General features: G+C 33.3%; 1 protein-coding gene and 1 long non-coding RNA gene across 4 annotated transcripts in view; one reads left to right on the top strand and one right to left on the bottom strand.

Annotated features, from left to right (window-relative positions):
* LOC119066775 (transcription factor sox-2) overlaps positions 1-4,131 on the bottom strand; it is a 34,930-nt gene extending 30,799 nt beyond the window's left edge. Inside the window, exons 1-2 of one of the 3 annotated variants that reach the window (XM_037169430.1) lie at positions 3,697-4,131; positions 194-691 (exon numbers count right to left, since the gene is read on the bottom strand). In XM_037169430.1, coding sequence (XP_037025325.1) covers positions 194-198 — 5 coding nt within the window. In that variant the 5' untranslated portion in view covers positions 199-691; positions 3,697-4,131. The remainder of the gene's footprint in view (positions 1-193; positions 692-3,696) is intronic. The other 2 variants (XM_037169431.1, XM_037169434.1) reach the window with 2 other exon arrangements.
* LOC119066818 lies at positions 1,787-21,174 on the top strand. Its single transcript, XR_005085806.1, has 4 exons — positions 1,787-1,908; positions 7,723-7,727; positions 17,586-17,592; positions 21,162-21,174. It is a non-coding gene; the product is annotated as an uncharacterized LOC119066818 (long non-coding RNA).
* Positions 21,175-27,649: the final 6,475 nt, after the last annotated feature.

Here is a 27,649-nt window from a genome sequence, read left to right as displayed (position 1 = left end):
ATAAATACACGCACAATCAATCTAAATTTATACGAAATTTACAATATTTACTTTTAATGCACAAAATCAAACATTGATGATGGTGATTTTCTGAACAATTACACAATATATCGGTGTGTAAGTGTACGTATTCACAATTCCCAATTCATTGTGTGCATTAAACATCAACAATATTTTAATCTGTTCGACTTACCCCATGAAATGCCTTTCGGCACGGTTGTGAAATTCTCTATCAATTTTGATGCAGTTTTGCTCACACTTTTCTCAATTGGGCTCGACGTGGATGTGGATAATTTGATTTGATTTATGTACGATCCGAACAACACCTTTATTACGTAAGACACTCTTCTTCTTCTTATAAATTGTTTAACGAGATCACCAAAAACGGAATTATTTAAATTAAGTTTTTTTTCTCCTTTCAAATATTAAGACTGTCGGGTTTTTATCGATTTATTTATTTGGTCTGTTTTTTTCTTTCTCGGATTCAATATTTGTTTAATTTTTCGTTTTATTTATTTTGATTTTATTCATCTACATCTCTCTCGTGTAACACTCATTTAAACGAGCTACCAAAATACATATCTTTTTCAAGTAATCATCATTCTTTTATGTTCATTGTATGCCGTCCCGAAAACAAAATGTTGTGTATATCCAACGACATTGTCGTTTTCATTAAAAAGTCATTATTTTTCTGAAATATTTTGATTATTTCATTATTTTAATCCCAGATTTATGATGTGATTTTCCTTTAGTAGTTTAACAATAAAATCTGAACCGGTTCAACGATTATTATTAATAATTTTGTGTTTTTTTTTCTTTCTTTCGATACAATATTTTCTAAACTCTACAACACTTCTGTCATAAAATTTCTTGATATGTGAGGTGACTATAAATATTCATTCGCTGGAATAGGTGTCGTGTATAATTTGCATAAAATGTTAATAGTTTTGAAGAGATAACGAGAACGTCGTATAGTTATAACAAAAATATCTGCGGCTGTTAGTTTTATTTCAGGTCTTTATTTAGATGTTCTAAATAGTGGATTTTCGTTTCAGGAATTAATTTTTTTTTGGTCTATCTAATTTATGTAATGTACATTCACTTAACGATTGAACATTTGGTTTTCATAGGGTACTCAACTAAAATATAGAGTAAATTATCCTTATTTGGAACGATCCGAATTTCGAACGCCATAAGCCACAATGTTAATCGTTCCAAATCTGAAAACTGACAAATCTTGATTTGGAACTCCAAACTAAAAAAATTTGTTTGACGTTCGAAATTTTCATTAGACGTTCCAATTTAAACGCCGCTATTCATTAGGGACCTTCAGGTATTATTGTCGGAAGTCGACTGTTGTTTACAAGTAATTTATCGTGATTTGGAACAACAGTCGACTATCAACCATAATAACTGAAGGTCCCCAATGAATAGCGGCGAATTTTAAATTGGAACGCCTAATGTTCGATAGTCGAACAATTTTTTTAAATTTGGAGTTCCAAATCAGGATTTGACAGTTTTCGGATTTGGAACGATTAACATTGCGGCTAATGGCGTTCGAAATTCGGATCGTTCCAAATCAGGATAATTAACTTAGCTGAAAGACAGACATGAAAATGATTCAAAAATATCCTATCATATGTATGATTAACATCATTTTGACTATACTGCGTCGCCCATGTAAAAAAATCCCACTTTCATATCTAAGGTGATGTTCCTTCCCGTTTCCCTGATTTCTCTCATTTCGTATGCCGCTGAAGAAGAAATTTTTATTTGCGTACGTGTTTTGGGCGATTGATTTTAGACAATTTCGCGAATTGTGGGCCGAACGTAGTGAGGCTTACAAGCGAAAGTGCCTTAAATAAGTCGTACCAAACAGGTACAAATGTAAGTTTTCATGCAGAAGGCGTCCAATTCTTTGAAATGAATGTAAATGAACTAAATACGGGGAATTCCCTTAGAAGCAAAGTTGGTTGTCATTAGTTTGCACACAAAACCGAACCGTCGCGACGCGTCGATCGTCACGCCAGCGGTCATTTTAGTGATCTATACTGAAGATTCCTTCACACAGCGTATAGCAGTACTAACGTCACGTTGTGTTGTCTTTTTTTTCTAAAAACAAACTAATAACAACATCAAAAGACGTGTTTGAGGAAATAAAAACAAAAAGCTTCATCAAGAGTAAGGTACTAAAATTAGAATCACACCTCCGTCCATTAACCTGACACATACGGCTATTCATCTGTTATCGATACCGACGACAAAAATAAGCTCTGGGTGATATATGGTCCTTTATACAGTAAAATGCATGTTAAAAAATGAAGTACAAGATTTCAAATCAACAGATTAAAAATACTTTGATCGGTGGAAGTAATAGACCCGATAATAATGCCGTCTGCAACAGGTTATGTTCACAACCTAGTAAGTTGTCGTTTAGCCTAATATGTTTGATTAACAATAATTAAATCTGTTCTATCGTTTGAGGTACCGCCTACTGTTTGACACAAAATCTTGTATACTTCACTTGTTTTTATCAGTCAGAGCATATCGGTATTTTTTGGAAAGAAAGCAGAATATAAATGTTTCAAGGAGACGCTTTTCAAATATTGTCGAATACATCAGTGGTACACGCGTCTATCCACACCAAACCATGAATCATCTGCAACTTAATGGTACTATGATCTGAAAATAACGAGTAAATACAGAGGGTGATCTTTGACTTAAAAATGGACAGTTAGTGGTCTATACTGGTTGGCCACGTTCAACTTGCGATTTTTATCTGTCTGAATTCTTCCCTTTACCATTTTAACTCATTGTGAGGATTCAACATTTAAGACGAACACATTACTTTCCAGTTCATTTGCTATTTCCGATAAAAACTTACAAAAGACTTACTATACTGTCATGAATCTACAAAACGAAATTTCTGATGTTGAAAGGCAGACCGAAAAAATTCGGAAGAAGTGGCTCAACTTGCATAACACTTTGAGAAGGTTAAATGTTAGTCGACAACAGAAATCCTCATCATAATAGGATTTTCCTTTGTCGGTAGCAATCATGACAAGCTGGAGTGTGTAAGTGTGCACGAAAAACTATTGTGTCAATGAAAATCCACATTAAAATGTCAGGTTAACATTTACAGGCGACGATTCATAGCTAGTCTTTTACTTCGATCATTCCAAGTATTTTATCATATTGATACAAAGTCTTCTACTTCGTTAGTTTAATGTACATTTTTCTATTTAACAAAACATTGGCCAGAGCTCTTCGCTCAGTTTTGTCAACGCTTGCGATAACAGATGATTTGACATATATAGTAGATTCCGTTCGATCAGCAAAATGTTTAAGTGCGTGAAAATGCAATAAAAGTTCTAACAAACTGATTTTGAGATGAAGATACGTCAATCTGTCAACATTTTTACATCTGAGAACATTTTTTGATGACAATAGCAGATCACGTGTATGAATGAATCCGGGAAATCGAATTAGAAAATTCGAGTAAGACTCTTTTCCAATGGAAAGACAATGAACTAGGTAGTCGTCTTCATTAGATCAAACATTTACTGAAAACTCTTCATTTCATTCGTACTGGTGATGAAGGTGAAACGTCGAATAAAAATACAATCAGAAATCGGGATCAAAACAATTTCTAACTTGTAAACAAAACGTCAATTCTTTAATTATTTTATCAATTACCATCGCCTTGTAAACGCAAAATTTGAATGTTGACATTCAAAAAATTCCACCACACAACATTCAATGGGATATAATATCGTGTGTCACATGTTTTTAATTCTATTTTATGTTTATTATTTTTAAGCACACAAAAGATTTCTATATACAAACGGAATTTTATATTGTTAGTATTTACGTTACGTTGCTCAAACGATGTGTATGTGTATTTTCAGTTCATTTTGTTCTCATTCAATTAAAACACAATTATGATTAGCGCATTGTCAATTCGATTACGTTAATTAATTCCATGATTCCGATAACTTTTCGTTCAAATAATTCGATCAAAAATATTTATTTTAATTGAAGAATAATGCTTAAATCACATCCAACTTTGCAAAAACCTTCAATGAAACTGACATTTCTTCCATTATAAATAAAAACGCCACCTATATCAAAATGTGTGCGGTGTGTATAAGCGACTTGCTTATTCTTTGGCGTACATTTATGATATCGACGAAAATGAATGAAAAAAAAAGAAGAAAAGAAAATGCCTCGACAATAAATTACTATAAAACAGATACATGGAGCAAAGTGATATTTCATATGCAACTCGCGATTCGGTGCAGCGCATGCGTCGCCTTTTGTTGCATTGTTATTGGCCAGATGTTTCCATTGGTTTATTTGTTCTGGAATAATAAGTAGGCGTTCATTTTTGGGATTTTGTTTCGATTTCTTGGTAGGGAATACACTTTTTTTTATATAAAACACGCAATCCGACAACCACGTGACTAAATACTTACAACGTTACATTCACGTATGTAAAACATTCATTGTATGCGGATGTATTGAGTTCAATTTTATTGTGTGTAAATGTAGTGGATTAAGGGGAATTATTTTGTTTTTAAATATGTATGTATGCGCTGCATGTTGAAACGGTCTGGGTATTATAAATCGGCTGATATTATAATCCACTCGGAAAGTGTATACGAACCACATTATGAAATGAAAAGCAATGAATACTGTTTTGTATATCCAGTCTAATTCTAATTGGATAAAAGGAGGAAAAGATTCGTTTGTGCTTACTATTAATAGATGTCGTACAGAAAAGAGAGAATAGATCGTTTTCATCGTTAACTTTGTTACAATTGTTGAATCATGTAATGCAATGCAATGAAGTGTGCAACTTATTATACACGAGCGTTTTTGAAAGGACTTTCGTCAACCTTCCGACTGTAGTGAACTACCAGTATTTCTAGGTAAAATATCAAATCAAATAATAATAAAACATACGGCTGCATTAGAGATCAAATTCTCTTTAAGCGCGAAACGTAAACAAACAGTGTTGAACTATAATATAAATCAGCAAGGAGAATATTGATTAAGGCTCCGAACAGGTCAGGTTTACTGATTCTAAAAATTTTGACCTGACAAGCATTGACCTGAAAGTGCTAGTCAGGTCAGGTTTCAGGACAGGTTTCAGAAATTCAGGTTCAAGTCACGTCAGGTAATCTTGACAACAACATCTTGACAAAAATTACCTGACCTGACCTGAATTTTCAGATCGCAACAATTTTTGACTGCGTTTGACCTATTCCGAACCTTATTTGATTGACTTTTCAACCTTTTTTTCGCTCTAGTCGTTGAAAATTGAAATTCTTGGGAAATCCTCGAAATGATTCTTCGAGAATTTTCAAGAAACTTCAAGAATTCTGAATCTCTAAACAGGAACGGTAGGTAAGAGACATTGGGCATAATCCTCACCTTCCAGTGCTACAGTTGAATACTTGCTTTGTCGCTTACTTTGTTGATAATAAACACGTCAGAGTTAAATAAACCAGGAAGGAGCGGTCCATTTTCGAAACGTAAAATAGGTTTGTTCCAAGGCCATATGAATTGTCAAATTTCATCCATATAACCATAACCTCAATAATACCTCTGTGTAAATCGCGTAGGCGACGTTGGTCGATTTGTATCAAATATCACGTAAGCGACGTTGCTATGGATGAAATCGTGTTTACAGTTACTTGGAACAAACCTATAAGGGACCCAATACACTGTATGAAAATGAACACTGACCAAGACACTGACATAAAATGAAAAATTTAATTCGCAAAAAATATAGGGTTACTAGATTATTCAGGTCCCTAGCCAAATCAACCCTATTGCCTGGTTAACTTTACTCTGTCGTGTAATAAAACCTAAATTGCGTTAAGGTAAATATTTACAACAAAAGGACTGAAAAGTTGAAAATACGAGTTTTGCGTGAAGTTTGTTGATCCGAGGCGAAGCCGAGTGCACCGAAAAAATGTTTCATTGATGAAATTGACGTTTTTTGGGGCAGATACACGTAAAACTCTTTACTTGCACTGTATGTGACCCCTTGTCAAACCCTTGTCATAATAATGGCTGTGTTTACTACTAGAGATGTGCGGGCCGAGGTTTTTTTGAAGCCCGTCCGGCCCGAAGCCCGGCCCGAAATTCACTTTTAAAGCCCGATCCAAACTGGCCCGACCAATTTGTGGCCCAGCCCAATACGAGCCCGGCCGGATCGGACCGGGCTTTTTCCGGGCCGTCCGAAAAAGCCCGAAAATTTTCAATTGTTTGAAAAAGTCCTTGAAAAAGTAGACGTATATCAAATATACCATCGTCGCACTTTCAAGTAGCATTAGACGTTAGTCGGATATGATTTGATTACATTCTACAAGTTCAAATGAGTTCAACTGACTGGTATGTACAACTGAATGTTAACGAAACGTACGAAAAATTTCAAAGAAGTTGCAAATTTGTGAAAAGAAAAATTCTGCGGGTACGTTGCATTTTTCTTTTCACAAATTTACAATATTCGCAATCCACAGGACATAACAACCTAAACAATTTTTGTATGTCAAATGAGCCACCTAAATGAGCGCGAAGCGGCTTTAATTTGCAAAATTTGTTAAATCCGTCACAATATTCGACAAAAAAAATTGAGTTTAGATGAAATCGTCATCGTTTTTGTAGTCAAGTTCGTGTTTGATAGTCGATAATGGTGTATACATATGATAGTTATTTCCAAAATTTAGATTTAAATTATTTTTATATTTTAAATTTTTTTCGGGCGGCCCAATCTTTTTAGTTCATAGCCCGTCCGGCCCGGTGCTCGGGCCGGATTTAATTAGAAAAGCCCGCACGAACAGAATATTTCCATTTTCAAAGCCCGTCCGGCCCGAGCCGTTGTATTGACTAAAACAGACAATACACACAATCTTAAGCGGCAGCAATTATCACTAAAGGCTGCAAATTTGACCCTTGTTAATTCAGTGTTAGTTGCTGCTAAGACAAAGATAAAAATCTTTGAAAATAAGGCTCTTGAAAATTAAAAACGTTGAAAGTCTATACAAACGTTCGGCCTACAGCTGTTTCCTCGATCATCTCTCAATTCTTCTCAACTAAAGCGTGTAAAATTAGTAACAAAGCAGTTGAAATGGAAACCTTTTTAATTGCCTTTCAATTGAAAAAAAAAACTGAAAAACAATTCGAAACATTAAAACTTAAACAAAAATCAGAAAACTGAATCACCCTTAACCCTATCGCCATAATACCACCCCACTCGATAATACATTTGAACAACTTATTATGGCCATTGTTACAATCAAATTTATAAGCTCGGGTGTAAAATATTCTTTTTTGTTCAATTCCTAATTGCACATAATACAAAAAAAACATACAATAACATAAAGCCATAGTCGTGCACACACAACATTCACAATATAACAAAAATATAAATCAAAACGAGAAAAAAAAAACAAATTCGAAATAATCAGAGTCACTTGAACATAATATGTATGTGGAAAAGCATATTTCATTTCAATTATAACAAAACTGCAATTTGTCCCCCAACTAAATAACCGACGCATGGATTGCATATGTACCATCGGAAAAGGACTTTTTTTTGATACCAACATTGAAAAATGATACTTTCGCCCCGCATATGAGGGGCGAAAGTAAAAAAATGCATCCCACGGGGAGAAAGTACTTAACGAAGAGCGAACGCAACCGAACGAACAGCGAAAGTGACTGACGTCACAGAAAATGAGAGAAATGAGTCGAGTTGTCAACAAAATCCGCTCATATTATGCAGAATACTTTGATCAAAATTGTAAAACACTGTGCGCCAGTGTTCTTATTGAAATTAGCATACAAAGTTGATACTTTTTGTTACTGAATGATTTGTTAGTTATATCTTAATTTTTGTGTGTGTTATTGTTGTGATGGCTAAATTATTAAATTTTTCATATACCAGGGGGCTACCGCCCCCTGGACCCCCGCATTTTCTGGCTAAATGCCTTTTTATTTCAACATTTTGTTGCGATGTTTGCGATACGTATCAATTTTCAATGTTGGTATCAAAAAAAATAGTATGAACGACTCGGGGCAAAAGTAAAAAAATTCAACCTGTGCGATTAGAGCCCTTGCCTTCGGCGCGGGCTCCAACTCTCGCACACGGTTGAATTTTTTTACTTTCGCCCCTTGTCATTCAATGTACTATTTGAAGCCGAAATTTATTTAGGAACGCAATAAATAGTTATTTACGTGCCTGTTTTGGACGTTGATTTTAGGCAATTTCGCGAGTTGTAGCCCGAACGAAGTGAGGGCGACAAGCGAAAGTGCCTAAGATCAACCGTCCAAAACAGGTCCGTATACAACTTTTCATGCCGAGAGCCTAAATTACGAGAAAATTTCTGTAATTTATGCCCAAGGCATGAAAAAAAATTTACATACTTGATACTTACTTAATGGAAACCCCACCACACCACACCACATATCACAATAATCATTTGTATAAAATATAATACAACAAAATGCCATTGAAAACTATTTTTGTTAGGATTTTTTTAGAGTACATTTCTGGGTAATGGTGGCATTGTACGGACGATATTAATACGGTTTAGATGAGCACAAATTTGCATATTGAATAATAGCGTTGAATGGTGCTGTATGTGTGTGTGTGTGAATTATAATTGATGTTGATTTTTATTGAATTAGATTTTTATTGTGAGAATTTTGGTCTTATAGTATGTCTGGTTGGGTTTTAGGTAAGTCACACCTGTTATCGAAAACGATGACCTCAATAATAAACGATGATTTGAGGCTGGTGTTCTCTTAAATAGCGAAAGTTTATGCTTTAACAAATAAAGTATAGATTTTGTAACAAACATCGGAAGTGCATGCAAAAACAGAAGTAACAGACTTGTCGATTATAAAGTGGGACGCCTCATATCAGTTTACAAGAGGCTATTACTGTTTCTTTTTGCTGTATTTTTGTGGATTTACAAATTTGTCCCAATTTTATATTGTATGCGTTCCATGCGTTCATAGAATGTTTGCTACAGCATTACCTATTATCAAAAAAAAGATCGGAGGTAGTTCCTGTGCTCCTTGAGTTCTAGCACTGTGAGCCAGATGGAACCATAAAGAATAGACCACTTTTGAGAACCTACCTACTAAAACTTTTGAATTAGTAGACAAGGTGAATTGGTTATTTGCAAATTGCAGGAGGAGAATATAACGCATATCGTGAAATTTTAACGCAAAGCTTTTGACATTTGTTACATAAAGTCGAATATAGATCACTAAAATGGCCGCTGGCGTGACGATCGACGGTTCGGTTTTGTGTGCAAACTAATGACAACCAACTTTGCTTCTAAGGGAATTCCCCGTATTTAGTTCATTTGCATTCATTTCAAAGAATTGGATGCACTCACTTATTCATTACTTTGTGAAATTGTGAAGTTGGTTTCGATTAGTTTGCAGTATCAGGACCATCAATTCCTGTGGTATTTCTCGGATATTTTCAAGAGCTACAGTATGTTCATTTCATTTTTACACAGTTTTAGATATGTCAGAGTTTTAAATGTACCCAGTCAATTAAGTTCTTCCCAAATTATGAATTTTTGGCGCAAAATTTAAAATTTCTATCGCGAATTCAAATATTGCGTAATTTGGGAAGAACTTAATTGACTGGGTACATTAAAAACTCTGACATATCGACAATCTTTAGAAACTGTGTAAAAATGAAATGAACAAACTGTATGTTTCTGAGGTCGAGTGAAGAAATATGGGATATTATATTCGACCGATAGAAAAATTCAATTTTACCGATAGAAAATAATAAAATATCGATAGAAATGTGGTACATGTCGCTGGCACCTCTTCCAGCTGGATGGTGGTTGACGACGAAGTTGACGCGAGTTCCATTATAAAACTTTTTTTTTTGAAAAGTGATGTGGAATATCTAAGCACAATTGAAGATTTTGTTGAGTTGAGTTAATATTAAAGCCGTTAAGGCGTTTTGTTGGTTCCTAGGTAACTCATCCTTTTACGAAATGGAATGGAAATGCGTTTGGTTCATTAATAGCGAATTCATCCTTTCACGAAATGCAACGTGAAGGAGTTTAGTTCGTTCCTAGAGAATTCAACTTTTTACGAAATGAAAACCAATTATCATTGTACATAAAAAGCGTTTTAACACGTCGAGCGATCGGGCCCATTGCCCCGGAGCGAAGCGGAGGGCCGCAATGCGAGCCCGAACGGTGTCGGTAACTAAGTGGTTTGTTTTGTTCTCTCGCATCGAAATATGATGCAAAATCTGTCCCTTCTTTGTTGCTTCTAACTCTTCTCAGCCTAAGAACTTCAAGATTTTAAGGAATTTGTAATGTGTTTGTCGATTTTCTTCAACATTTTTGGGATTAGTGATACTTGATTCCTAAAGTTTTTTTGGTCTTCATGATATACCAACTTTCCATCTCTATAACTTTTGATTTTCATACTTTCGACCTATAAACTTATGAACTCACAACTTTCACTTCATGGGCAGTTGACTTATAACAAGGTGACTTATAACTTATAAATTCGGATTTATAAATTACACGTCATTTGCTCAAACCCTCTATTATGATGAGATCCCACTTAAAAATGTGAGTTCTTTTAAATAAACAGTTTCGACAACAACCACATTCAATTCTTAAGCTTTCATCATGTGTCGATAGACTTATAACTTAGATACGTGTCCTTCGACTTGCTCGCATGTAATATTTATAACAGTAATTTTTAGTCTCATATTAATACACACCGGAACGCCTTCCCCACATTTGTTTAATCATAGCAATTTTTTTCGTTGTTGAATACAAACATTGTCCATTAATTTAATGCCAGTATGTTGTTGCCCATAATATTCGGAATGTGCCAGTCACTAATTCTTAATTTATTAATGCAAAAATATAATGGAAAAAACTATTTTTTTAATCTTTCATTTATATTGTTTATCATTGTCTCACCTTTGGTGGTATTTTGTTATGCTTTCGTACGCGCAAATGAATACGAACATATTTTAACACAGGTAATCTATTCACATTAAAACGAAGACGAAGAAAAAAAATCGTGAAACATTAGCAATTCGATTTTCTTCTCTCTTTTTTATGTGGATTCTCCATTCATATCACAATGGACATTTTAATTAATTATTTAAAACTTAAATTGTTATGTCAGCACGCAAGCTAATCGTAATTTAGAGATTTAATATGGGCGGGCTAACCTTTTAATTAAAGAAGTTCTGGGCATTGGTGAGAAGATTTACGAACATCCGCTATCGACAACGATGATATAAACAAGCGATCAACATTGGCTTCAATATTTTATAGGAAAATAGGTGTTAAAATCGATGAAGTAGTAGATTTTGTGTTATTCTGTTTGTTGAAACAAGTCAGTAAAAGATGTGACAAATGTACTGGTAAAATGGTTGTTGTCTGTGAAACCTAATCAGAATAAATTTGAAGAATGTCTGCCGAAAATATGTCACTAAATTCTGTGGGTCTTTTAAGAAACTTTTAACTAGCAAATAGGGCAAATAAAAAGTTGTAACTTCACATAAAGATTTACTATCATTCATTGATACCGCAAGATCTATTATAGCTACCATCTGTGTAATATTATGTTTTTCCCATCTAAATTTTTAATCTGGTAATCTAATCGTTCACACAAAATTGAACTTGACTCTTTTCTGAAAGTAAATACAAGCTGAGTGCAACCGAATTGAAAACGGAAGAGATCAATATCATCAAAATCGATTTAATATCAAATAAGCTGGGGTATTTAGAGCGCACATTGTAATTCTTTTCTTTGATTTTACAAGACCAACAAACGAATAAAATATCCTTCGTTTGTTCATTATGTTGCATTTAATCTTTCAATTCGGTAAATTCAACTGATCTATTTCCAATAGATATTCAATGAATGCATCTTAATAATGGAAAATCATTTTATGAAATCGGTTTAGTATTTTTTATGGATACTTAAGGGAGAATGTGTAATTCAAAACTTCAGCAATACGGGCAATTGTTTCGAAGTATTAATGTAAGTACGATCATTGACTACACAATCTATCGAAAAATCAATAAAATGGAAATCTAGTTCATTCCAGGCCTTAAGACACAAAGGATTTCTTTAAAGGTAATTCCAAGAAAAAAAATTATTCTACAACCGAATTAGCAACAACGTCAAATACTATTGGCCTCTCATATGAACAGAGACCACGTAACCTATTCAATATTATTACACTATTCTAGACTTTGTGTATATCTAAGCCGGTAAGACTTTGAATAAAGTGCGAATTAATGTCCAAATGAAGTCATTGGTGCTGCACGTCGAAGAGAAATTAATATTATGCACATGTGTCGAAATGTTTATTTTGGCGAATTGGTGATTGTGATCCTAAGCCGAAGGCGCGGATCAAAATCCAACTCGTCAAAGGAAACATTTGGACATAGGTTCTACCATTTTTTATGTGTTGATGCAACGATAAACCCAAACTCCGTCTCTGAGCTGATGCATAATGATAGACATACCTCACATACAAAAAAAAATAGTGAACCTGTTACAGACGTCAAGCATACGACCAGTTTTATTATGGGGTCTATTCCTTCCACTGATCAAAGTTTTGTCAATCTGTACAGCTGTTGATTTGAAATCTTGTACTTCATTTTTGAACATGTATTTTACGATATAAAGGACCATGTTACCCAGAGTTTGTCATTATTTTCGTCGTCGTTATCGAAAACAAATGAATGGCCTTGACTTTCAAAAAAAAACTCTTTGATTTGATCCTTTTAGGACCGTGAGTCGACACTGTACTTACCTAGTGCACCAATCAAGGCCTATTTTCGAAAATTTGTTTGTCGAAATTTCTGGAATTTCTTCATAATTTTCTTGAATTTTTTCGAATTTCTTGAAACATTTTATTTTCACGAGATAATTAAGAAAATTTTCAAAAAAATTCGAGAAACTGATTTCTCGAGGCCTTCCTTCGTTAATAGACATCCTAGCACTGAAAGCAAACGTTATAGTAGAGTAATCCACTTTTCGTACCGTGACCTTATACTGAACTAATATGCACTCCAGCTCTCAATCTTCATTGAATAATTGAGACAACTACATCGCGCACCGCTGTAACGGGAAATCAAATGTCGACCTGATTCATGTCCGACTCTCATTATCGCATTGAAATGTTAAAAAGTGTTTGATGCGTGATATTAATTTAAAGTTTCAACAAAAGTCCCAATTAACATATGCTATCTCATTGTCCATAATCAAAGCATATCATTTCGATAAATAATGTGGACTGAAACATTTTCATTTTTAAAAACTAATAATACGTGATTCTGCAACAAAAGACCGAAAAATTCCTTTCGCCACAATTATAATACAAAATTATTGCCACATATTCCACCATTCAATAGAAGAACTCAGCTTCTGAATGGATATATCAAACATCATTTATATTCATTTTAATTATAATCACACCATCCGAACCGTTTATAACATAACATAACATAACTAAACCATATCAAATTTTATATTAGGAAAAAAAACCAGCTTTTTCGATTATATACGTTTTTTTTCTCTCCTTTTCCGATATATTTTTACAACAGACACCTATAACAATGTTTATAATATATATGAAAAAAGTGGCTTTTTATTCATTCTGGGCGCGATTAATTTATTCACTTTTATTCATAACGTTTATGGTGACGATGCAGTTTAATTATTATCGATCATCCACACGTACAGAAAATGTTTTGTGATATTGTTATTCATTGAGAACTTTTTAATTTATCAAAGAATTTGTACGATTCTTTGTTGGCTGCGCGAGGCAATTAATAGCAGATTGCAAAAGAAAATATTTTCAACGGCACAGTGTACTTGCCTAGAAAGTCAATGAATGCAATCTAACTTACTTATAGTTGGATGATGAAAACTTTTCAGAAAAAAATTGTTTAGCTCAATGCCGTAGAAATTACGTTCGATTTTAATTGAAAACAGTTTTTTAGAAGATAAAACGTAACTATCGATCCGCTCAAGCTGTGGAACAGATGTTTTTGTCATCAAAAATTATGGTTATAAGCCTTGATAACCAAGGTAATAAAATGTGAAATTCCAACAAGAGCAAAAGGGTGAGTTGGAATTTTCTATTTCTCCCCGAGGTGAACACATAATTTTACTTGCTACATGCGTCGAAAATCGTACTTTTCATATTTTAAGGACTTCTTTCGGTGTCCTCAGCATGTCAAATCCATTACATAGCTCGGGATTAAAATGAAAAGTCTTGTTTTCGTTTATTTATTGACCTCAGTAACGCCTCGGATCAACCAAATTCACACAAAAACTCTACTTTTCAACTTTTTCCTTCTTCATTTTTATATAGATTCTGAAATCAAATCTATTCCTTCAGTAGTTTTAACAGATTTTTTAAAACAATGTTAGCCAACTTAATTGCTGATTTTAGTCGTCACTGGCGATAACAAATGAGCATTTCTCTAATTTGTTTGCTTTGATTTGCTGTTATACATTCTTCTATAAGTAGTTCTTACAATGGACCGTATTACATTACCGAGTTAGCCATTTCACCTTTATAGAATCAACCTCAAACGATTTTTTTCTTTTCTTTCTTGCCACAAAGCTCTGGCGAATAAACTGAAATCATAAAAGAAAATCTGAATTTCAATCAGAAAATATAAAATTTCCCATTGAACAATTTCAAAACATTATCCATGTCCAATATTGCGAAAATAATTTAAATCTAATACAAGCATCTACTACCTACACCACATTATCAAAGAGTCTAACTTTTATACAAACGAAATATTAATTCAAAAATTGACCTCAAAGTCGATTTCAATAGTCTAATATGTAGGCTACAAGTGGATTTATTACTGAATAGCCTTCTTACACAAATCTCCTTTAAGAAAAGACGTTTTTTTTTCTTCTTCTTCTTCATCCCCATTATGACCACTTTGATATATATACCATTTCGAGTGAATTGTGTGGGGTACTTTTTCATAGCTTATAGATAGATGGAACATAATAATAATCGCCACACTGCGATCCCCCAATTTTTTTATAGACATCTTTCTATTCAGTTGATGCGTGAAATGGTCACCTATTAAGATTATTAAGTCAATTTGGGGATTTGTATTCTGGTTAGGGTGTATCATTTTATGTTTGTGCATTGAAAGGGCAGTGTAGAGCGTTTTGTTTAGTTTTAAAGTCATTCGTGACAATTTGTACATTTGTACATAAATCTTTTACAAACGAATAAAGTATTGGGACCGATAAAACCTGTGACTTCCTTTTTTCTTTTTCTATTTTTTTAAATTTAAATGACACTTAGCGTTTGTTACGAAATCTATTACTTCATAGGTTTTAACATACATTTTGCTATATAGGAGAACATCAAGCAGAGATCATCGCCTATTTTAGATCCGTTAAGATCAATAACAGATGACCAGTTGATTTCCGTCCTATTTTAAATGTTGCCTCAATACTCTCTCCAGCAAACAAACTACTTTTATTAAGGTGGTGAAAGAATATATTTGTCTTTGGAATTCACATGTAGATTACAGCGTCAGTCAGTCAAAATGGTCAAAATGTAGAATACTGTTTGTAGAATAGAAAGAAGTAAGGTGTGAATTTGACACACAGAGCTGAGAGTTTGGTTGCTAGAGAAAAAAAATAAGTTTTTCTCAGAGACTTCTAACAAGAGAAGTCACATTGTATAGAGATATTCTTAGGTCTCACTTTTATTTTACGATAAATTACCAATTATTTATCGTCCTTTTTTTAAGATAATTCTTCATTATTATCCTTTAAAATTCATTCATTCGATTAGTTTTCATTGAAGAAAAAGAAGGATATGTTTAAAGTTTAAAAACAGGGTGATACCGTGGAATTTGAAATAGAGATGAGCAGACTTGAAATTGTCATCAGCGTTGATTATTTAATACGAATCTAGCATATTTTTGTTGGGTATCCTGAGTCTGGATTCCTGACTCCGATTTAATTATTCGGATTTTCTGGCTGGAAAAAGTGAATCGAGTTTAGGGAATCTCAGTCCATTGCAGTAAATAGTAAGAAGTTCATGATTCACGTTTATAATTACACTTTTGACACGCTAGTTGTCGATGAAAGGTTTGATAGGAGGACCCTTGATAATACTTGAACCTTATCAATGTGAATCTGAACATATAAAACGTTTGTCACACAAAAATACAATTGTCACCCTGTTCCTTAATGTCACCTTTTTCTTATAAATTCTAATTTATAAAATATATATAACCAAACCATTTTATAGTCATTGTCAAAGGATGAATGTGTCCGAAAGGAATTCTTATTTTTCTTATTTTTTTATCTTTTATGTTCAATTAGAAAGGATGAAATACAGAGAAATATCACTATTATACCATGCATTTTCAGGACATTAGACATAGATGTTTTGTTTAGTTTCACAATGCGAAGGAGATGAGAAGAAAAAAATACGTTGTCCTTTTAAAATGTGTTATATAATGGATGTGTGGTTTTTCTTTCTTTGACTTAGCGGCATTTACATCCACTGAGTGTCTGGAAACGTTAAAATATTGTTTGGGATCTATTGTTCGGATTTTTTGATACCTTATCGGAAATCGACGCAATGAAGTTTGAATGGGTTTGAATGACTATTGAGACTGCTTGGCGACTTTATTTTTATTTTTTGTGGGAAAAACGATTTTTCCGAAATATTCACAAAATAACTTTGGTAGTTGATTTAGTGGGTGTGGAAAGAATGTTAACGAAGACTTACAGTCCTTACTTATGGGACGTAAACTTTGACTGCAAAAATATGAGAGCGAAGTAAAAATCAGTGAATCTGCCAGTAGAAAAGAGTCGTGAAAGTAATTCATGTATGTTTGATCAGAAGATGAACCAATACTTTATAGAGATCCTCTTCTCATCACTGTCCCAAGACAAACAACTAGAGTTGTTGAACGTGAACATTAAAGTAGCTGAAGATGGATTACGTCATCAGTTCTCTTTTCTCAATTCTATCTTCACTCTACCGAGTACGGTTCACTATTTCACTGAAAGATGTCGCTGCAACAAAGCCAATCTCAACAGAAAATGATTAATTTTTTACTCGATGGACTGTGGTCAAATAAAATGCCATCGTGAAGCACATGACCTCAGGACTTTGGCACTGTAATTAGTTTTTAAATCGTTCCCGTATCGGCTTGGAGATAAGCAGAGACACTTTTAAGCTTTTTTCAGTGCGGGGGCCGCTTTATGCAGGGGCCCAATTTTTTCTAGTAATGAGCCCTTACATTACCCTTTAGACTAAGAACACTAGGGGCCCACTGCGGGGGATTTGTTAGAGAGAGCAAGGTCAACTGGGGGAGACGAGACAGGGGCCTGCGGGGGATTTGTCCCACGAGCTTGTATGTTAGAAGTGTCTCTGGAGATAAGAGTCTTAAAAAGGGATATATTGAAGCCATAGCAAATGTTTTGTCGAACCTTTCTCTCCAAGACATAAAGGGCTGATTGAAAAACTGATCACTGTTCCGGAGTCCTGAGGTCGTGTGCTATACGATCATTGGTCGAAAAATACCTCCCACGCTTCTCGACCGTCGAATTCAAACTTTGGCAGGTTGAAGAAGCCATTTTTGTTCATAGCGGTCAATTGAAACAGTAGCACAAGCTGAGATCTTGAATGGAATTAGTTTGTCATCGTAATGACACTCAGATATAATTCAAATAGAACGGAAAAAATTAATTATTTTTCTGTTGGCATTGACTTTGTTGTAGCGACATCTTTGGCGAAATAGTGAATCGTACTCTATAGGCAAAGTTGACATAAAATAGAGGAGATAGAACTGATGCCGTAATCCCTCTCCTGGTCTGGATCTCGGTTGGAAAGGTCTAACTCAAGTCAGTAGCAGTGTCGTCCGACAGTTACAACACCAACAGGCAGACCTCCTAAAATAATAATTAACATTTTAAGCGAATCGGCATGAAACCGTATTGGATCGGAAAAATAGAAAAAGTTTGGGGAGGGCTGCAAGATGAACGGAAATTAGTGCAGCTCATGAATATGTCATTAAATCTCATATCAAATCTGAATCACGTCTTAACAGACCCTAACGTTTTTCAATCTATAAAAATGCAAATATTGCGATTCATAAAAATCGATAGCATTTTATATTCTAATCGAAGTTCTGTTACACATGCCCTTCGAAATAATATATCTTCGCATTCGCCACTTTAACACAGGTACACCATGACACCCATGAAAAATCTAAATACAATAAATAACTTTTTTCACCATATGTATGTTGTACGTGTCGTCTTTTCATTTTCTTCTAACTGTGTGCCAGTTATACACTCCTTATGCATACATAATAAATATATTTCATTCATGCCATGCATGCATTATACAAATAGTCGAAAAGGACACAAAAACCAAACAGCTTTTGCCAATTTTACAACCTATTGTTAATGGATTAAGAAAATGTATGGAGAGAAGAAAAAACTTTCGCACAATGAAAAAAAAAATTTAAACAGAAAAAAAACACGATACTCGATTTTGCGTGTCAAATTCCTTGACAAAGAGCATGGATTTTTTTGTTCTTTTGTGTCAAACAATACAGTTTTAGATAAAATGGGAAAAATCGATTGCCAGGAAAAGACACACATTTATCGATCGTCATAGGATATATTATTAGTTTTCATTATTATGCGCAAAAAATAGGATTTGAAAACAAATTTTTTTTCTTCTCAATTCTAGTTTTATTATTATGTGCGATCACGCACAATCGAACTACATAGTGATTCGTATTGTTGGAATATAATGGTAGTTTGGTGTCCTGTGACAAAGCAGCAGATTGTTTATTTTGACAACGTCGAACAACGGATGAAAGTCTTCGATAAGTTCGAATATATTCGTAATTTGTAATTTGATCAGTTGTCGCACAAAAGAACAAGATTATTCTCGAATATAATACGATCCTGGTATTATTACACAAACATAATGTGGAAGCTTTATGCGGCACTGTTCCGTTCCGATTGTACAGTCGTACATTAATGTAGAGTTTATTTAATCAAAACTTTATTAACGAATGATAATGATCAACACTAAAACAACAAATTCATTTCAGATGTAAATGCTGAAGTGATACTATAAATGGAAAATTATTACGAGCAATTATTTTTATAGAAAAAAGTGGAGTAGATCGAGAGCCCGAGTGCATATCGGTCCCTCATAGTACCATCATTACATATACCATATTACTATACCTAATGAGAGAAATATTTTTTTGCACACGAAAACTGAAATACGACATACGACCTTGATAACTCGCTGCGCTCATATGGAAAACTTAGGACTATCACCTCTGAAAAATCAACATTTCCAAATATTGAAAAACTTTTACTTATAAACGATAAGCGGGTTTAAACGAGGGAATCCCTAGGCCCTGGTGTTTCTCTCCATTTAAATGAAGTAACTGTGACAAAAGAACAAATGAAAATTGAAAATTGATTTTCGCTCTAGTTGAATTATAATATTTACTCGACCATAACATACCTTTTAATAAAAATTTTATTTTTAAATTTCATTTCTCACCAAAAGCTTCAGTTGATCATTTGGCATTTTCTACGTAGTCAACTAAACTTTTGTTTCTGTTTTCGTAGCTTCTGTCCTTCCTAGACCCCGTCCTTGCGTTATCCATTCCACGTCCCTATGAAATTATATCTATCTTTGTTAGGACGCTAACTCAGAAATGAAAATCGTCTAACAAATGCTTTTTATATGAGATTGTGGCATATAGATTTTAATTCGTGGTTCTACGACGCGCTGCTTTGTCACATAGCCTCTCGGACTATCAGAAATAAACCGGTATTACATGTTTCTGACCACGACAACATTTGTGCTGAGCAAATTACATTTCCAAACAATAAATAGTTGACTAGAAGATTCAGACAAATATCTGAATCGAACTAAAATTTATTTCAGACCTTTCACATAACAGCCGCATAATTCATTCAAAATTAATAACAATAATTTACCATTTATTAATATCAATCGAATCGATTCATTTGAATTGATAAAAAAAGAGGTAAAATTGAACACGTTCAGTTCGAATTCAATTCATTTATGTGCACAGTGCAGTGTGCATAAAGGCAGTTTATAATATTTTGTCATAAGAAAATTAATAATTTAACAAAAATTACAATTTACAGCTTGCAGATATTTATTTTCTGTAATGGTGTGTGGACGCATTCACGATATCATATATGAACAAAAAGTTTATTTATTATTTATTTAGCATAGACTCTTGTTTATGCATCCCAGTATTCGGGAACAATAACGATAACCTTCGCTTTTCTTAAATTACAAAAACCGGAGACATTTATAGTTACTCCTATTAGTATTTTTTTAGCAAACGTCATGGGTGTTTGGGATCTTTTAACAATCACAGGAAATGAAAGATTATTTCCACATTTTCACACATAGAGTTATTCTCTAGAGGCCTTTAATATTTGAATGTTCTTAGTTACGTAATTATACAAGCGAGTACATTATCATCAAAAACCGAATATTTTTCCGCCTAAATATAGACTACAAATTTGCGATGGGTCCGTCGCTCTTAACAAGTTAGATTCTTTGTTAAGAGCCCTCACCCCTTGGCAATTTTCTAGCCTACATTTGTGCGCAAAAATATTCGTTTTTTGATGACTTCTCTTTTTTTGATAAAGTAGAACCATTAAAGCATGCAAAAATGTGTTACTTTTAAGGGAAAAGTTGGTTTGTGGTCGATAACTTAACCCACTTGGAGAAACCTTTGCAAAATACATAAATTTACACATTTGCAAAGGTTTCTCCAAGTGCAATAAGTTATCATCTACAAACCAATTTTTCTCTCAAAAGTAACACATTTTTGCATGCTTTAATGGTTTTACTTTTTGAAAAAAAAAATTGGTTCAGAGAAATAATCAAAAAACGAATATTTTTTCGCACAAATGTAGGCTAGAAAATTGCCAAGGGGTGAGCGCTCTAAATTCTTTAAAATAGTGGAAAAACTGCACTATTTTAGATAAAACATTTTGCCATGGTTTCCCAAATTTTCCTAAAAAATGTTTTTGAGAAAGTTTGAAAAAAATAGGCAAATATATGAGGAAAACATTCTACAAGCACTAGCCATTTGTTATCAACTCGACGATAAAAATAAACACTCAACATTGATTAGTGCTCTCTTATAGATAGCAAAAGGAATACCACAAAAACGAGCAGTGGCCAACAACCAAAGATACCGTGAATTGGCATGTGTTTCTTTTTCGGTGTAGTCATTTGTTATCAACGCTCCGATAAAAATAAACGCTCAACACTGTTAAGTGTTCCCTTTTATAGCAAAAAGTCGCTACCAAAAACTAACGAAGTAAAAGATTTTTTTTATAAAAGATTAAACAACAGAAGTCATAAATGTAATGCTAAAAGCGAAGTACGTTTTTCCTTCGCAGAAATGGCACAAAAACGAGCTGTAAACGAGCTTAATGACCACTTCTGAATTACGATGGTTTTTAGCTTGGCACCAGCCTGCTCCTATGATATACCTACAAAAAAATCTAGGTATGAGTGTCAGCCAAGTTGGAAATTAGTGGCAGATTAGGTGCTAGATAAAACTATATCGAAATCATTTTTTTACACCAGCAGGATCACGTGATGTAACGGGTTTTGATATAGCCGAATTCACAACAGATTGCCTCTGGATTTTGTAAAAAATATGAAAATAATTAAAAACTAAAGAAAGGAAACTCAAGATTGAGTACAAAAGTAGCTTAAATGTCAAATTTTTGAGGAAATTCAAGAAAAAAATATTTAAATTTCAAGTATCCCAATATTTTCCGTTAGAAATGTACTCACTGTGTGGGGCCCCAACCAAAAGGTAATGCGCCATGAAACGAAAAAAGAGAGCTTTGCACAAAGGAAATAATTCATTCAAATCCTTTAAATTCGCTGATTTTCTATATTTACTGTACAAAATACAAAATGAGCACAAAAAAAGAAAACGTTGGATCAAAGAAAAAGGCCACGAGAATAACTGTATTGTATTGCCAAGGAAACTTTCTTTTCGTCTTTTTTTTAGTCGCTGTTTTATGTTGTTCGTTGGGGTATATACATTATATCCTCCTGTATGCTTTCCTTTTTTATAAATAACATGGCGAACAATTGTCGTTTTATAAGGAAAATAATAATGGAAATTTCTTTTTGAAAGGATTTATGAGCATAATATGTATATTAGAAACGAATGAGTAAGGACATTTGTTTGATGTTAAAGTAACGAAAAGAAAAATGTATATCAAGCTTCTCCAAACAACCCACATGTTGTTCCAATATTAAAATTTTGTTTTTTTCTCTCTTCTTTTTTTACTTTTGGTTTATAATTCAACATTACATAAATTATCGATGAAACTACTAGACTTTGTAACACCAAATTCCATTAGAAATTTCTGTCAAAAGAATAGGAACAAGTTCATAATATATAACAACAAAATGTTCATTCATTCACTAAAAGTAGAAAATCAAAAAATCGAACAAAACTTTTCAATGAAATACCTGATTCTGATTCACAATAGAGAAGAGAAGGTACATTATATACGTAAACGTATAATATCACAATTTATATTATATTTTTCCTTTCACAAAGAAGTAAAAAAAAAAACTGAATACTTTTCTGTCAGTTGTTGTTTATTTTTAAATAAAAAAGTCTTCGGTGCGGTCAGCTATACACAAAAGAACAGCATGATAGCCATTTTGAAGGGCGGAATTATATTTTCGTCATCTTGTAGTATATGCTGTGTGTATATAAATAGACTATAGTTTGGTAGAAATATGTCACATTTATATACTTTTCATTTTATGAATGTGTTCGACTCATAGATGCGATGTATGGTTACATACCGTGTAAGGTGCACAACCATAGAAATATATACTATACAAAAAAGTAACCTTTTACAAAGGTGCAGATCTGGCTACGAAAAGTAGATTTAAATACAGAATTCGTTATATCAATGTAACTGGTTCATGTGGCGGAGATGCTATCATATTTTTCTTTATTTCGTGTAGGAGGATATGTTATCATGAAACAAGCTCTGAGTAATGCTGTTGCTGAAGTTAGTTAGTTAACAACTAATAAAAAGTGAGTTAACTTCTTGAGGAGTATGGACTTCTTGTGGAGTACTGATCTAAAAATTTTGAAAATCAATAAAAATTACTTGAAACCTGCATTTAAATCCATTGTAACTTCTTGGTTCTATTGAAACAGGAATTCATTGAAAAACGGAGCGTACATGTTCTTGGTATTGACCACTAGAATCTTATCGACTAAAAAAATGGTACAGTGAGAGACAAGTGAAGTTTGAAGTGTTTTCTAATTCGTGAGTTGTTGTGGTTTCTAATTTCCTCCACAAGAATTTCGTTGAACAAATAAAAATCTAGATTTTTATTTGGTGAATTTTGAAGAATGAACTTCTAAAATATAAAATCTAGATTTTCATTTGTTAAGCATCTTTTTTGTGGAATCATTTACAAACAACAACAACTCCTACAATATAAAACATGTCCAATTTCAATTTTCTCTCTCTATCTCTCCGTGCAGCAAAGAAACTTGCTCAGGTTAATGACGGATTATTCCAAATCATATTAAGGTAAAAGCAAAATAAAATGATCGACTCTGGTTTTTGACAATTGAAATTCAATTATCAAAAACCAGACTCGATCATTTTATTTTGCTTTCATTTTAACTGTAACGTTGAAATGAACCAATGTGTCCAATCACCGATCGTTGAAATCACAATACACAAACAGTGGTGCAGTTGAAAATATCAGTGTTCCGGTAGTAGGCAGTAAATGCAACAGAGAGAAAGAAACCATCGCACATGTAACAGTAAGCTGTGACTCTAACAACCTGGTAATATCATCGAGATATGTAGGAGCATCGAGTAAAAGGATTCACATAACTCGACGAAGCTTTCGCTGTCGCTACGGTAGGGCCAATCTCGTCAGCCTGCTCCAACCTGCGCTCAACGAAAAGGAGGATGAATATTGGTGCTGTAATGACATATGTTATTAACAACGTCGACAAAAGTAAGTGCAGAGCCATGTATATAGTGCTCAACAAATGAAGTAGAAGATTTCCTAACAAATTAAATTGGAAAATATTGATCAGTAGAAGTAATAGATTCTTTGGTGCGGATACTGGTGTCACTGAAACGTTTTACCTGAACTACGAATTTCAGCAATTTTATGAAAATTTATACTCATTTTGAGTGATTATGTGGTGTGAATTGAGAGTTTTACGGAATTAATCATGTGAACCTATCAAGACGAGAGTTTACACAAGCTTCGCCAGCTTGTTTATCTAAAAAAAAAAACAATTCAAAATTTGAAATTAGAAATTCTAATTAAAATTATTCTAGTTTGGGACTCAATTTACAATTCATGAAGCAACAATGATTCGATTTAATTTTGAATAAAACGATTTCTAATCACGAGACAAGCATATGTTCGAAAATTTGCATGCTTTGCCATTTCATTAATTTGTTCCATCAACCGAAACTCATAAATTCTTTTGATTTTTTTTTTCTAACCCCGTTCTCAACTGTGCTTACATTAAACTAAAGTAGAAAGAACTGTCACCCATTGTCACACATAAAAAACACCATTCAATAAATAAAATTCGATTACCTGTTAAGGTAGAGAAGTAAAAAAAAAAGAATTCTGCAACCAGATTTGAACACAATACGATTTTAATTCAATTCATTCCAAACAATAAATAATCAAAAATAGAAATTGCGAAACTCTGACACAAGAATATCATTGGAAAGGGTTACGCTAAATTTAATAAAAAGGTCACACGAGATAAAAATAATAATAATAATATTGGTAAAATATGGGGTGCCCTTTTTCAACGCGAACCGTACGAACGTAAACCAATGTACATACATATGAGATACCTTCCAGTTTTGGAACTGGTGAAAATAGATATAAATTATACCGAAACAGAGTTTTCATCATTATGGTCGTAACGGGTACACAATGATATACAAATGCAATCAGGAGGGGTTAATTTTCTGGTCCATTTTTGCATTTTGTGTAGCAGACACAGAACCCTTTTTTGTCACACATAAACGTCTATTTGAGACAACACTGATCAAACCTATTTCTTCTGTTATGCGAATCAAGTTGATTGTGTATTAAAAATAAATTAAAAATTGATGTCAAATGCAATTTAGGATATATCGAGTTCCTTCGGTTCCGTCTTCTTGTGCATTGTTGAATTTAGATCGTATTGTTGTTCGATTTAAAATTTATATTGATCGAAAGGACGAAAGTAAAATGTAAAGTTCGTTTGCTAATTTCGTATGCGAAAAAATGTTTCAGTTTGCCGATTTTTCAATTATGGATCTGGTAATTCTGGTATGTGAAAATAATTTATGCACGAAGTTAAATCGTTCAAAAGAAAATTGATTTTGAATAGAAGAATATTTCGTTGTTATTGTCACATTATAGTCGATCCACAAAGTTTTTTTTGTGAGATTAAAAAATAACATGAAATTTGCAGCGAGATTATTTTCGGTGTAGCCGTTACGAAATAACGAACTTAAAAATTGGCAAAGATTCTGCAACATTCTGTTGTTCGTGAAATTTGGCGGTCTTTGCCGTTGGTGGAACAGAAAATTTACAGAGGAAATTTGCTTTGATGAAAATGGTCCTTTTTTGGAATATCAGTATTTTCGTCAGGTTTTCCTCGATTCCCTTCTAAGGGTCATTATGTAATTATTTTGAACTCATAAAATTTTCTAATATTTCCATTTTTTGATTTTTTAGAAGAATTTCATTAGGTACTTTGAGACCTCAATGAGGTAGTTATCCTCGATCATTTTTGGCTTATTTCTTTCTTTCTCCTCACCTCGTCACAAATTAGGTCATTTTTTAGGTAACAACAGAGAAAATAGGTTTCATTTTGATATAATGGAATTGAAGGTGGTTGAATCTCTGACTTTACATTTCATTGATATATTGAAAGTGGATATCCATCATGTAGTTGCTATGACAACGAGTACTAAACATCTATCTGGCAAGCACCTGTGGAATCCATCCACAGTGTGAACGCATTCACTTCCTTTTGGCGATCCTTTTCAGTTTTCAGATTAACAACGGTCTTATGTAGCTGTTATATGCTTGAGATTTAGAGCACTTTTTACCAGTGTTTGTACCAAACACAATGAATAAATATAAGAGCGATTTCCCATATAGTGAAGCCCAGTGAGTCATAAAATTCACCAGTCAATAAACGATAAAAATCCAGTAAATTCTATCAAACTTTTGTTACTTAAAGCATCAGATTGAACAAGTCTGTTTGAAGTTCTTTTAGGGATTGAAGAATATTGAGCCAATTTGTCGGGGTAAAATTTCAATTCTATTTTAAAATGGAAAAGTTTGGTTAGCAGCCGAGACGACCACTTATTTTAGGGAATAATTTGTTGATTTTATTGAGTTTCATTAACCATACATTTCAATAGCAACAGTAATTTGATTGAGTTAAAAAAGTGATTGGTTCACTGATTTATTGACTTTCAGCTGATAAAATGAACAGAAAATTATTGATTTTACGATCGTGACGTTCAGTGAACAATTCAAAGATTTAGAAAAGATTTTTCACAAGTAGGGGTTTTTGTCGTTTACTAATATGAATTCACTTTCCTTAGTTCAAGCAATGATTAACTTTTACAAAAACGTTGTCTAGTGTGAACCACACTGTGTGATATACAAAATCTTTTACTTCATTAGATTAATTTCGTTTGTTGGTTTGGTGTCGATAACTTAGACGAATTATAACTAGAGTGGAAATTATGAACAAAATTACGTAAAAATTGTAAATACGAAACATTTGGTAGTGTGAGAGCTGATGGACAAATCAGCGAATAATTCGTCTAAGGTCGATAAAAAACGAATGTTTTTTTTCTCGAGGATATGCTTTCCTGATTCTGTAATGGAGACTTCAAACAAACGCGTAAAAAAGACTTTAGAAAATTTCTCATGAGTTTGACGCTGTTTTACGCAAATTATAGCAACAGGTATACCTAGTCCATGAATGCGAACAATGTCGAATAGAATGCAAGACTAAGAAATACAAGCTTGCTTTTAAAAAAGGAAAAAAAAAGTTTGAAATCCAAATATTAGGCGACAAGCAGTCTGGCACGAAATTCAATGGATGCATTTAACTAATATATTTTACAATAATAACCATTCATCATTTTACCAGTGAAAAAAATCGTATACACCCTCAAACAATAAAATATGGTCAAGAAATATCCTTCAAAGGAATGCTATTGATCGTTGTTGGTGTAACGCATATCCCCTTTGGTAGAATGTATGTGTATGTATATATAAACATAAAGGTAGAACTTTGTTCCCACACAATGAATGTGAATCGTAATTTACATTAAAAGCTGTGTTTGTTCACTGACAAACATCCCTTTTATGCATTTTTATTTAAATTCCATACATTTGTATTATTTTATTATTTATTCTAACAGAAAAAATTTCATTTCATTTTTGTTATTTTTTCAC

Source organism: Bradysia coprophila, chromosome IV (genome assembly GCF_014529535.1).
Source record: "Bradysia coprophila strain Holo2 chromosome IV, BU_Bcop_v1, whole genome shotgun sequence".
Classification (NCBI taxonomy): Eukaryota; Metazoa; Arthropoda; class Insecta; order Diptera; family Sciaridae; genus Bradysia; species Bradysia coprophila.
This window is presented reverse-complemented; position numbering and strand designations above follow the sequence as displayed.